This window comes from Nematolebias whitei, chromosome 9, assembly GCF_014905685.2.
Source record: "Nematolebias whitei isolate Nwh7 chromosome 9, NemWhi1, whole genome shotgun sequence".
Classification (NCBI taxonomy): domain Eukaryota; kingdom Metazoa; phylum Chordata; class Actinopteri; order Cyprinodontiformes; family Rivulidae; genus Nematolebias; species Nematolebias whitei.
This window is the reverse complement of record NC_056506.1, coordinates 43,269,244-43,282,414: the sequence shown is the minus strand read 5'-3', so window position 1 is coordinate 43,282,414 and position 13,171 is coordinate 43,269,244. Positions and strand designations below refer to the sequence as shown.

The window sequence follows — 13,171 nt, the reverse complement described above, 5'->3', positions numbered from 1 at the left end:
ACACTGCAGGATAAACTTCCTGCTGCAGCTGATCAGCTGTTCATAGTGCAGAGCGGAGAAATGGGCGTGGCCCAGAGCAGCGGAGGCAGGGAGCTGAAATCATGACATTCTGTGCTCGTTTAAAGTTTAGAAACATTGTTTAGAATATTGCAAGAGTGTGGGAAGGGTTTAAAATGACTTTATAGATATATTTATATAAATACTCAAATAAAACTACTACTTAGTATTTGTACTACTATTCCTACTTCGCAGTTTTTCACTTATTGCGGGTTTCAAGGTACAAATCCACGCAATAAATGAGGGACTACTGTCCAGCAGAACTGGCGTCCAGTACATGTGCACTGAGGAGAAACAATAAACTGAGAGGATCTGTGTGTGTTGTCTGTCCTGCCCTCCTCCGTGTTTCTCCCTCATGTGATCAGCTCTCTGCCAGCTGTTGTCTCCAGGTGTTTGTGTTTATTCCCTCGTTAGTGTTTTGTTTTCAAGTCTGCGTCTGTTCCCCGTGTCCGTGCGTTGTCCTGAATGGTGTTCTGGTTTTGTCTCCCTCCGTGTCTTCCCAGTGAAACTGTAAGTTTGCTCAACGTCGGCTTTTGTTTTTACTTTTATTAAATATTCTTAATTAAATTTGGAGTTCTCCAAGTCCTGCCTGGGCACGGGTTCTACCAGACAGCAGGATCACAAACAGGTTTCACGCCACGGTGTGCTCAGCAGTGGTGGAGGAACTCAAGTTAAAGTACAGATTATTTTACCCCAGGGAAAATATCACCTTATTCCTGCGAGCTCTGATCTATAAAAATATTCTGGATACAACTTCCTGTCAGACAGGAAGTAGCAGTAAGCACGGACCGCGCTTTATTTGAAAGTAATTTGCATTCAGTTCAGCAGATAAAACTCTGTTTTTGTTTCGTTTACATTTATTTAAAGAGGCCTTTGGATCTTTTAAACAGTTTGGATTTGAAAGAAATCGTCGATACGCAGCAGCTCTTGTAAAATCTTACTCTGAAACTCTGCATCTTATAAAAGGTGGCGGGTGACATGCATTCCATCGCTTTATTTATTTATAAGAATCTGAGAAAATGTATAATTTTTTTCTTGACCAATAGACGTGAGGAATGGAGAGCGCCAGGGAATGTGTCGGGTTACGAAACATCTGCAGAGCGCAGCTGGAGTCACAGGTAGAAGAAGTGAGGAGGTTGTCATGGTAACGGCTGATGATGTAACTTCCCGAGCCTCGTCTTCTCATCCTTGTCCCTCCCAGCTCTGAGGACAAAAGGAGACGGTCACTGAATCCTCGTGACCTGAAGCGACAGGAGTGGCTTTTCATTCCAGCTGCTGCAGTCGAAACGCTTAAAAAGACACTTTTACTTTTTTTGTTTTGTTTTGTGCTTCAAAATCAACAAACACTCACAATTTAAGCTTCTCCCCTCTCTTCTAAAAATCCCTCCTGGCTGTTCAGATCATATAATCTAAGCTGTGTGGATGTTTTGGGCATCATGAGGCAACAAAAGGGTAAAAATCTTCATTCAGCTGCTGCAGAGGCAGATTTCTGCCACAAGGGGGCGAAGTTCAGCTGCTGTGATCAGACAAAAAGGATGAAACTCTTTTATTATAGATGATAGAAATGCGTGGAAAAATACAGAACCAGTGAGAAACAAGCTGTGCAAAACTGACTTCTATTTCAAAATTTAAAAAATAATTCCCTCTGGAAGCAAAGGCTTCAACTAAAATGATATTTTGGCCCAAGCTGACAAAATCTTCAAGATATTTTTCTGTTTTTAAACGTGTCTGCGCTCTGACTCTGTCCGAAAGGCATTCAGAGAGAGTCCATCAGGCGAGACGTTCATCATCAGTCACTAGAATCGGGAGACGAAGGCTCAGGCTGCAGCTTCTCTCCTCTGGCTGAGCAGCACCTCCACCACCTTCGGGTCGGACAGGGTGGAGAGGTCCCCGAGATCCTCCTCGCCTCGAGCGATCTGCCGCAGGATCCGCCTCATTATTTTCCCTGAGGAAGAGGAGCGAGGTGTTTCAGAGGGGGTCAGAGGTCACCTGAGGAAGCTGCTGCGGGTGTTACCTGAGCGAGTCTTCGGCAGCGCCGGGGCGTTCTGGATGAAGTCAGGCGTCGCGATCGGTCCAATGTTTCCTCTCACTGAAAGAAAAACAGGAAAGAACGCTCAAAAAAAAATATTCAGCTCTATTTTTACGAACAGTAGGAGTAAAATAAATGTTTGTTGGCTTTAATTTAAAACTAATCTAATCTGATTGCACACTTAAATCAAACCAGTCAGAAAGTAATTTGTTTTGGAGTCAACCTCGTTCAAAATGGCTGCCACAGCCAGCTCACCATAGAAAACACAACAACGATTATAACTCAACCAGTTTTACAGATGTTGAGCTAAACTTTTGTGTGGTAGTAGCTGAGAGTCGACCTCAAACTGATGTTCTAAAACCAGACAGAGTGTCCCTGTGGTCTGGAACTGAAACCAGAAAGAACCGATTTAAAGAAGCAGCCATGTTGGATTTTGTGGATCCAGAGTCTGCTCACTGGCGATGTGGGTCTTTAAGCCCCGCCTACTTCTTCATGCACCATCATGGTGTCACGTGACTTGTTTTTATTTAAGCATAAAATAACTGATCACAGCTAAACTATTAGAAAAATAAATATTTGAACAAGTTTGTTTTTTTTTTATATATAAAAATAGCAAAGTCCCATTAGTTTACATGAAGGGGGGCGGGACTTTAAACAGCTGGTCCTGTTCTGGCTTCAGCTTCCAGGTTCTGGTCCTACGTGTTATTTACAACCTGTGGGTTTCAAGCAAGGTGTCAAAATAAAAGATTTTTTTATAGGTTTTAATCTGAAAATTGTTGTATTTGCGTATCATCTATGATAAAAACTAAGCCCTCATCTTCCCCTGCCAAATGTTTATCACATAATTTGTAAAAAATGAGCAAAATCAACAGACTCAGGTTTGATGGCCAGCGATTACGAGCCGTACGTTTACATTCAAACACCAACTTCTAACGCGAGATCAACATGAACCCTGACGAGTCCGAGTTAAACGAACCCCCAATCAAACATTTAATGAATATAATAAAAATCACATATTTTAACAGCTGTTGTTAACAAAACAAGATCTGAGTCCAAAACTTGGGCATGAAAAGCGGCGGGTGATTCAGTTCTATCAGTCATTTTTACTTTACGACGGAGTAAAGGCTACGACAGACAAGGAGATCCCTCCTGAGTGGGATCCTCACCGAGCCTCTTGAGCTCCTCCACCAGCTTGCTGTCGAACTCCCGGCTGTCTTTGAGGGTGACGAAGCAGTACAGACACTCTCCCTTCACCTTGTGAGGTCGGCTCACCGCGGCAGCCTCCGACACCGACGGGTGCAGCATCAGCGCCGCCTCCACCTCCGCCGTGCTCATGAGGTGGCCTGGAGGACAAATATGATTATTTATACGAAGTCGCAAACGAAGCGCACGGCTGACAGCAGATGTTTACAGTCAAGGTTAAAAGTAAAAAGGAGTTTTGTATGTTTTGTACCCGACACGTTCAACATGTCGTCGATCCTCCCTGTGATCCAGTAATATCCGTCTTTATCCCGCCTGCAGCCTGAGAGCGGAGAAAACGACCTGAATAACCTCCAACAGAAGTTTCAACTTTCAATTTATCCATAAAAACAAACTGCTGGCTTCTCGGGTGACATGCAGCGTGTTTTTATTTTTGTTTGTTTGTTTTGGCGTCTCACCGTCGCCGGTGACGTAAAAGCCCGGGAATTTCTTGAAGTAGGTGTTCTCGAAGCGCTTGTGGTCTTTATAAACAGTTCGCATCAGTCCCGGCCAGGGCTTTCTGAAAACCTGCAGCACACGACCAGGAGAGAAGTGTTTGCGTCTAATCAGAGTTCATTTTAATTGTTTTTTTTTGGTAGTTAAAAAAAAAAAAAAAATCCTAAATCAGATAAACTTACCAGGTAACCCTCAGCCTCACCTTCCACTTCCTCCCCATGTTCGTTCAGGACGGCCGGCTCGACCCCGAAGAACGGAAAGGTCTGAAATATGAGGAGTAGATGTCCCTTAACCTGACACGTCATTTGTAAAGAACAAATAAGTTGAATAAAGAAAACAAACAGAACCTGGTTTAGGAAAAATGTTGTATTGTGTGATATTCTCTCTCTCTCTCTTTACCCTGATGTTTCCATAAAGATAAAGGTGGTACTCACAGCAGAGCCTGGTTTCAGAGGTGTAGCAGCAGGTAGTGGAGTCAAAACATGACCTCCCTACAGGGAAATAATAATAAAAATAATAATAATGTAAACAAGAAACCTTTGAAAATATATTTAAATCTGATCCGGCCTCCAGTCAACCAGACCGTCTGGTTGATTTATCGTCTCGTACCGTTTCTGTCTGCCAGAACGTATCGACCACCGGACACCGGCTCTGACCCACCACCTCGTAGAACCACCGCCACGCCTCGGGGTTGATGGGCTCGCCTACAGTACCCAGAATCCTCAGGCTGGACAGGTCGTACCTGAGCAAGGAGCAAATTATGTGACCTGCGTTGCCGAAATGAGTCGGAAAGAGCAGAGGGCACGAAACAAGAAAAATGTGGTATGTGTATAAAATTAGTTCATTAAGACGCCACCTTGTGATCTAAGTAACTAAAATATTATATACCATACTTTTTGTCATATAGGTCGCACCTTTTTGTATACTTATACAGCGAAGTGACTTATTTCTGTTTTTTTTCCATATTTATAAACAATTTTTGACTGAGATCTGACTATTTTATTCTTTATGACATGGAAAATATTCAACACTACCATTTTCAGCCACTAGAGGGCCCTAGACTAAAATGACAAGCCAAGTGTCTCATTAATAGGTAAAAGTGACTATTAGTGAGACATATGGCTTGCCATACAGAGCCACCTTCGTCTCGCTCCACAACTCCTGGAGCAAACGTCAAATCAGCTGCATGTCGCCGCGCCGTCCATGCAGGTGAAATGCAGCTGATTTGACCATTAAAGTGCATTTATTAAGGAAAAGTTCAACTGAGACACACCTTTGCTATAATGTTGAGCAAACAAATAATTGTTTTTGTGTTAATCTTGTTAAATTCTTGTTAAAGTCCTCCCGTGCACGCTCCCGCGGCCGTCATTTGGCAGCCAGTCCACATTTCCAGGTTGTCAGCGGTGACGCATAAAAGATGCAACTTTATACAGCGAAGCGACTTATTTATGTTTTTTCCACTTTATTAGACATATTTGGACAGATGCGACGTGTACGGCGGAAAATACGGTAATCTTTCTAATCTCCCTAATTTTAAATGAATATTAATTATGATCTCTCATATAATTTGTGCAGGAACTAGTTTGTTTTAAGGGCAGATAAATCTGACAATCATCAGCAGAACAATGAAATGAAAGACTTGTTTCCTCAGGATAGACCCCAGAGGGGGCAGATGGAGTGAAACTCACTCAGATACTGTTTTATTGTCCTTTATTCTTTAATTGAAGGAAAAATAATCTTCAGCTTCAACTGATTGTCTTCAACTTACGGCTCACGGGACATAAAATGACTTAAAGCTCTGCAGGGTTTAGATTTTGTTTACTGCCACGCCGAATGTTACAGAAGGACCGAACGACGAGATGTGAGTAATGGTGTGAGCGCTTATTGCTGAATGATTTTTGTTGAAAAGATTTCATAGCTGAACTACTGATGAAAGCTGAATTTGAACATCTGACATTTCCAAGAGCAAGAAAATGAAGAACAGCAGAAATGTGTAGAAAAAGTTGAAATGGGCTGAACAGATTACAAAAAGGCTGAAATTAGAAAAAAAATAGTAGCTGAAAAAGCTGCTGAAAAGCTGAATTTAGCAGAAAGAGTTTGAAAAAATAAAAAAATAAAAATTATTAAATTAAAAAAATAAAATTTTAGGTTAAATTTTAAGGTTAAAATTATTCAAAATAATCACAAATGGCAGAGTGTGATTAAAAACAAGTCGGCAGGAAAAAACTGAAAAATGAACAAAAAAAAAGCTGAAAGAAGCTGAAAGGAGCTGAAAGAAGCTGAACCAGACTAAAAGCTGAAACGAGCAGTAAAAGGTTTTAAACGGCACAGAGTTTTAAGGATGTGAAGAGAGCTCCGTTCATTTTCAGTATGGAAAACATGGCCGAAAAGCTACATATTTAAAAAATATATTTTGTTTCTGATAAACACTAAGGCCCTTAACGAGTTTACTCCAGTAAGTTAGAAAGGGCTCAGAACTCGGACAGGACCAGGTAATAAGTTCTGTGCTTGTGATGCTTTGACTCTCTGTGAGTTGATCTGTGCCAAAAAACATACGGAAGAAAAATGGATCCTACAACTTTATGAGCGTTCACACTAAAAACAACGTGGAAGATTTCTCGATGAACCTCCTCCTGCAGCTCCTGCGATCGTCTTAAACTGTGGCGACTCTCAGCGGAGACGGGGGCTTACTTCTGCAGCGGTTCACTCCCGTACTTCATCAGCAGGCGGATGGCTGTGGGAGCTGTGTAAAACTTGCTCACTTTGTACTTTTCGATGATCTCCCAGAACCGTCCGACGTGAGGGTGCACAGGGATCCCCTCAAACTGGAATCACACAGCCCCCCCACAGGTGAACATACGTGCGCTTTATCGCCTCATTTTACAGAAACCGCGCCTGTTTGACTTACAAGGACGCTTGTGGCTCCGTTCGCCAGGGGACCGTAGGTGATGTAGGAGTGGCCGGTGATCCAGCCGATGTCTGCCGTGCACCAGTACACGTCGTCATGGTGATGGTCAAAGACATGTTTGAAGGTCAGGGAGGTGTACAACAGATAGCCAGCGACCGTGTGGACAACACCCTGTGAGACGTGCAAAGATTATTAATCGTCAAGGACAGTAGAAGGTAAAAACACAGGCTGGAAGAGAAGTATCGGCACTGGTAGGTGAGGATGGATGAAGAACCCATATATGGGTGGGGGTATCACAGGTGGGCCCATTTATCTCCCCCAAAAGACACTAAGTTTTATTCAAACTTCAAGTCCCTCGGATGAAAGATAAAGTCTGAAACACAGTGAGCTAATCGTGACCCATGAAGGGTTCCCCAAGATTTTTTTTCTCCTTGACTGCTCAGAGCCGGGCAAGAGTGCAAATAAATCTCTAATTCAGTGCCACAGGCTTCACACAGACCACTGTCATGGAGTCCCATCACCATTTTGTGGTGGTTGAGCAGGTTGTGCCCAGTTAGAACTCCATCAAGTATACCTGGGCAAGATCAGCACCCCTGCACCTACTGACCCCTTCAGAAGGGATCCATCTGTAAACCAATAAAATCAATTGGGAGACCGATCCACCATAGAAAAGTTGCTCCGGGCAGATCCATCTTCAATCTTCTGTCTGAAATCTTCAAAAAAAATTTTTTTGAACATACTGTCTCTAGGTTGTGGCATTACTGGGATAGCAGCAACTGCCCTGTCCCATATTTGAGTGTGATGTGAGTCAGATAGACCTCCACCTACCAGACTGGTGTAACCTCAACACACTGGATGCGGACTCTCCCAAGGTATCCAAATACAGTGGAGTCAGACCCAGTTGGACTTCAAGGTCTGCTGTGGGTATTAGAACCTGTGATGCTCAGACAGGTCATTCATTGCACATGGGTGAGCATTACTCTTGCCATGGCTGCCTCAGAGGAGTTGACGGGGGGAGGGCGGGCCCCAGAAACCATCTTATTACCAAAAGCTGTTTTCTTCCCACTATGGGAGTGTGCTGCTTGTGGGACTCAGTTTGTTTGTGGCTCCTCGGACTGATGAAGTCCTTTGGATGAAGGACGAAACGTCTCGGCAAAAAAAGAAACCATCCGGATGACTTGACTGAACATAGTTGGATTTTTACCTGGATTATTGAGCATGGACTTGGACAGTTCTACTTTATTTAAACCTCACTGTATAATTTATTCAAACCAATGTGTCAACAATATTGCAACTGTTTACTTTTTACAACTATGAGGAGAAAAAACACAAATTGAAGCAGATTAGGTCTCAAAAGTACAATAAAAAAAGGCATTCTGGCAGAATTTCTCATATTTTTTTAACATCCTGACTTATAAAACTCTATTTTACATCATTTTATCCAGATGTTTTGTAAAAGTGGCGTATTAAGGGCCTTTTAGCCTGCCATATGTGTTTGTGTTTATTCATGGCGCCGTGTCTTACTTTGGGTTTGCCGGTGGAGCCGCTGGTGTAGAGGATGAACAGCGGGTCCTCAGCATCCACCCACTCAGGTTCACACTCATCGTCAGCGGTCCCCATGGCCTCGTCCCACCACACGTCTCGCTCTGAGTCCCAGGGGGTCTGAACGGAGCGGAGATCAAACCCAACACATTTAAAAATGTGCTTTTTATTATTTTTTAATGAATTCAGTGACTCTGTTTTTGGACATGTCATCCAGCGTCTGTCGGGGGGGGGCGGGTGTTGTTGCTGCAGCACCTCAAGCACCCCACCTTCCCACAACCTGGACCCGCCGTGACTAAACATGAACGTAATCGACAGCAAGAAATTGGAAACGGTTTTTGTTTAGTTTCTTCTTCATATGCAACTTTAAATTCATCTGTAAACAATTAAACAAAATATAATGAGTAGAAAATTTAAGACCAAATTTATTTATTTATTTATTTATATAATCTGTATTTATGCAGATTTGTCTCATTAAGTCACGAGGACTCATATGAAAATAAAAGGCAATTAAAATTAAAAAAATTGTTATAAAAACAATAAATGAACGTCCTTTTTTTCACCAAACATATGACATCGTTTGAATAAATCAGTACAGTCAAAGGTATCAAATGGTTTTACCTGTAATTTGTTGCATGAAGATCCAGCTTGTGTCCTCAGTGCTTCGTGCTTTACGACCAGACATTTGGCGACACCAGACGACCCTCTATGAAATAAGATAAAAAAAATTATTTGTTTGTTTGTTTTTGGTTTATATTTGCTTCTCCTCAAATAATCTAAACAGCAGTTTTAACCCTCCTGCTGCCCCTGAGTCAAAATGACCCGAGAGGCATCACACCTTATGGGTCATTTTGGCCCAAGGGCAGCAGGAGGGTCAAGTTTAATCTGAATATTTAGTTTTACCCAAGATAATCAATAACTGCAAATGATTTAAGTGAAGTTTAGAAAATTTTAAAAATATATAAAACACAAAAACATGACATTAATAATGAACATCAGCGACTTGTTGATGTTTGTGATAAAAATGTTGAACTTTTGACAAATAACACAGATTAAAATGTTTTCTGCACATTATCAGAATCTGCCGCTCTGTATTAATTCAGTCCCTCGTTTTGAAACAACTCAACATCCCAGCCAAGACGACCACTCCCAGCATGCTTTGCTTTTTAGCTCTCATCCCTCTCGGGCTCTCGTTGCCATGGGAGATGGGCGGCTCGGGCTTCCCTGATGGATCCGAGTGCTCCTTGTTGCCCGGCAACCTTTGTAATCTGAAAGCCCAGCACCTGTCTGATAACAGCTGACTGCGTCGTACTGTGTGTGCCTCGTCCTGTTACCAGCAGCTGCCTGTGTAAATACGATCAGTTGCCGGGAACCGGGACATTTTCCATCACATGACTTACTTTTCCTTGCATTTCTCCACCGCTTCATCTGAAATCTGCTTCAGGTTGATCAGCTTCTCCCCTCTATAAACACCGTCTGTGTGTCAGAGATGTACATATTTCAAAGAGAACACGGGCATTCACAGCGTCTGGTGCTGATTTGTCGCCCACATGTTTGAAACAAGCGATAAATGTTACCTGCTGTCACCAAAACGCTGCTGTGGGCGTCCATGATCCGCTCACACAGAGACTCGGAGGAAAAACCTGCAAACTGTACGAACAAAACCCACTTTTATGATGTAACAATCAAACAAGCTGCAAGTTTAAGCTGTGATTTTACAGCTGAAGAAGTTGTTTTTTAAATAAGGTCCATTGTTCGTCAGAGATCCCTTTTTAAATAGCAGGTTTAACTTCATGCTATAAGCAGGCTGATTAAATTAAGGTTTCAGTTTTTAAAAGACGTTTTGTTAGCATTACTGTTTTTAATGAGTCGAACTTCCCTCGCCGTCTAAAACCAGGACAGGATGCAGCAAATTGGTGCCAGTTCATTTCATTTTTCTACAGCTAAATCAAACCTTCCCTGACGTCATCAGCAGAGCCTTCAGCCTTTTATTCTCATCTTTGAAACTGCAGCCTGAAGGTTTTAAATGTAATCATTTAGTCAGTCTATTTGAAGCTTTTGTCACCAGGACGGTTGAGTGAGAATAAAGCAGTGACTCAGAGAATCAAGGAGTCTTTTCTTTAGTGTTTCACAGCAACCGCTGACTTTATTCACTTCAAATCTCCACCAGCTGAGCTCGAGCTGGCAGGAAGTTGCCCCATCGCTTCATTTAATGTTAAAAACTTCATGTCAGAAAAAATCAGGTTGCGACACATTCTGGATCCAGAGTGCTTCTGTAGCAAACTGCCTATAAAGTCATCACAAATATGTATGGTTGTTTGACTTTAGCCTGTTGAAGCTAAAGTCCATTCGACCCTGGATAAAACCAGAAACACTCACATTTTCTGTGCAAACGTAGAAAGTAAGAATGGGTGAAGCAGCCGAAACTGATGGTAAACCTAAAAGATGCAAAACACCAGCAAAAAGCTAAAAGATGCAACGCACCAGCTAAGAGCTAAAAGGAGAACACTAGCTTAGAGCTAAAAGAAGAGCTCTATCTAAGAGCTAAACTTAGCATAACATAGCTAAAAGGTAAAATATGCAAAACACCAGCTAAAAGCTAAAAGATGCAACGCACAAGCTAAGAGTTAAAGAATGAGAACAAGAGCTAAAAGAAGGAAAACACTAGCTAAGAGCTAAAAGCAGGAGAACACTAAGTGCTAAAGTTAGCATAACATAGCTAAAAGGTAAAGTATTCAAAACACCAGCTAAAAGAGATAATGCACCAGCAAAAAGCTAAAAGAAGCAGAATGCTAAGAGCTAAAAGAAAAACACTAAGAGGTAAAGTTAGCTTAACATAGCTAAAAGATAAAATAAGCTTACAAGTTACAAGCTGAAAGTAGCTTAATACTATCAAAAATTCACAAATAGCAAAAGGCAAGCTAAAAGTAACAGAACAATATTAAAAGTTAAATGTGGCAAAAGTCTGGCTAAAAGCTAAAAGCATGTTCAGAATGAGCTGAACATCTTAGTAAATGGTAAAAGCAGAGGACATACCAGTAGTTAGCTTGCAAAATAATAATAACTGTACACAAATATCATTAACACTTCAGATTTTATTGACCCATTAGTTTCTAAATTGCTGTTTTGAGACTTTAATTTCTGTTGCAGATCTTCACTTTTCTGATCTTTTCAGACCCAGAAGAGAAAGTGTTATTTGTAAGGAAATTAGCCAAAAAATACTTTTGCATAGTTTAACCCAATTTAGCTCTGAACTAAGTCATTCAACTTTTATTTATACAGGTTAATCCCATTGAGCCTCGGGTGCTCATTTGCAAGAGAGACCTGTATTTTAATAATAAGACAGCAAGCTGTTGAAAAATGTATTAACATGGTATTTTTTTGAAAAACGAAACAGATAAATAAATAAAATCAAGTTATACTGAAAATAAAACTATTAAAAAATTTTGTTGCTCCCCTCTGGTGGCCATCAGTGGTATTACACTATCTGAAAGTGTCCTTTTAAAGTGTTTTATACATAACACACTGTTTTTGTACTATTATGATTATGAAAGGTGGTCAAAACTATTTAATGTGACTTATGTAAAATTAAACCAAAATTAGAAGCTCTAAATTGTATCAGAAATACTTTAAGCAAAGCAACGAGCCAAAGTGTGCTTTTAACAAGTTCCGTCAAGCATGCTGAAGCCTGGAAAATGGTAAAAAGGTACATAAGTGCTTGTAGCGGATCCAGTGATGTTGTGTGTCATTCCCTCTCATCACCTTTTATAGATGAGTAACCTTGTTTAGTCCTAACAAGCCAACCATCCATTAATTGCTCTTTTATGTGGATGCTATTTGCTGCGTCCTTTTCCAAACACTCGTTTTCCGGCCAAGGTTAATAGTTCACGGAGTGTAAGGTTTCGGCATTGATGGCAGCATTATGATTCAGGTCACTGAGGACTCTGGACTCAGCAAAATGTCACTGCATTGGCGGAGCCGGGCCTGCCTGTCTTTATCTCAAAATACATCTTTATTAATAATTAAAGTAATAATTGGGTTCACTGAGCTGGCAAATTCCAGACGCATAAGGGTTGTCTGTGTCTAATGGGATAAACGTGGAAAATATACAATGACTCAGCACGAACAAGGTTGTCAAAAACAGGCCTTTGTTGGTTACAGAGACTCCACGTCTGACGGCTGCAGATATTTTAACACCGCTTCTAACCTTTGCGTGGATGGGGAAGGTTAAACATCTAAAATGGTGTTGGCCTGCCTGCTGTCTCAGGCTGGGGGCAGCCAGGAAATGTCTGACCCACATAGCGAGCGCAGGTGCTGTCAAAGAACAGCTGATAACTGGTGGAGTGAAGCAGCCTGCACGAGAAGCGACTGCTCCGATTCAGCTGAAGTCTTCTTGTGGGAACGAGGTCAGAGTGGCGAATGAGCACGAGCAACGTGTCTGTCTGCAGAACAGAGGACGGCGTTTCCACCGCATGTGGAAACGCAGCAGTCAAGAACCATTAGAACGTAGGGCGGATGTCTTATTTGAGAAAACTTGATTGCTTTTGTCACGTTGGACACACGCCCGTAAAAAAGTGTAACTTGATAGAAAGTCTTCGTCACAGTGCTTACCACAACAGAGTGAACAGCACCAATTCTGGCACAGGCCAGCATGGTGTAGACGAGCTCTGGGATCATGGGCAGGTAGACGGACACCCTGTCTCCTTTCTTCACACCTTGATGTAAAAAAAAAAAAAACAAGCACACATGCTGAGTTCTGAAACAAAATACAGCCGAGCAACATCGCTCAATTTTAACACAAACAATGTCAACTGACAAACTCTATGCTACACTAGCTAACTTAGCTTACTAGCTGTTAAGCTAATATTGTTGTGTTAGATACATTAGCTGAGTAACTGGCTAGCTAACAGCTATTCTAACTTAGCTTACTAGCTGTTACG

At 41.7% G+C, this 13,171-nt stretch overlaps 1 protein-coding gene across 1 annotated transcript in view; it reads right to left on the bottom strand.

The window, feature by feature from the left end:
- Positions 1–1,628: 1,628 nt before the first annotated feature.
- The window catches only part of acss2l (acyl-CoA synthetase short chain family member 2 like), a 14,967-nt gene continuing 3,424 nt past the window's right edge, over positions 1,629–13,171 (bottom strand). The window contains exons 5-19 of the mRNA XM_037682384.1: positions 12,843–12,946; positions 9,809–9,881; positions 9,632–9,707; positions 8,853–8,937; positions 8,214–8,351; positions 6,690–6,860; positions 6,473–6,606; positions 4,391–4,523; positions 4,216–4,272; positions 3,964–4,044; positions 3,745–3,853; positions 3,540–3,608; positions 3,253–3,429; positions 2,072–2,146; positions 1,629–2,002 (exon numbers count right to left, since the gene is read on the bottom strand). Of these exons, the coding sequence (XP_037538312.1) occupies positions 1,875–2,002; positions 2,072–2,146; positions 3,253–3,429; positions 3,540–3,608; positions 3,745–3,853; positions 3,964–4,044; positions 4,216–4,272; positions 4,391–4,523; positions 6,473–6,606; positions 6,690–6,860; positions 8,214–8,351; positions 8,853–8,937; positions 9,632–9,707; positions 9,809–9,881; positions 12,843–12,946 (1,610 nt within the window). The 3' untranslated portion in view covers positions 1,629–1,874. The remainder of the gene's footprint in view (positions 2,003–2,071; positions 2,147–3,252; positions 3,430–3,539; positions 3,609–3,744; positions 3,854–3,963; positions 4,045–4,215; positions 4,273–4,390; positions 4,524–6,472; positions 6,607–6,689; positions 6,861–8,213; positions 8,352–8,852; positions 8,938–9,631; positions 9,708–9,808; positions 9,882–12,842; positions 12,947–13,171) is intronic.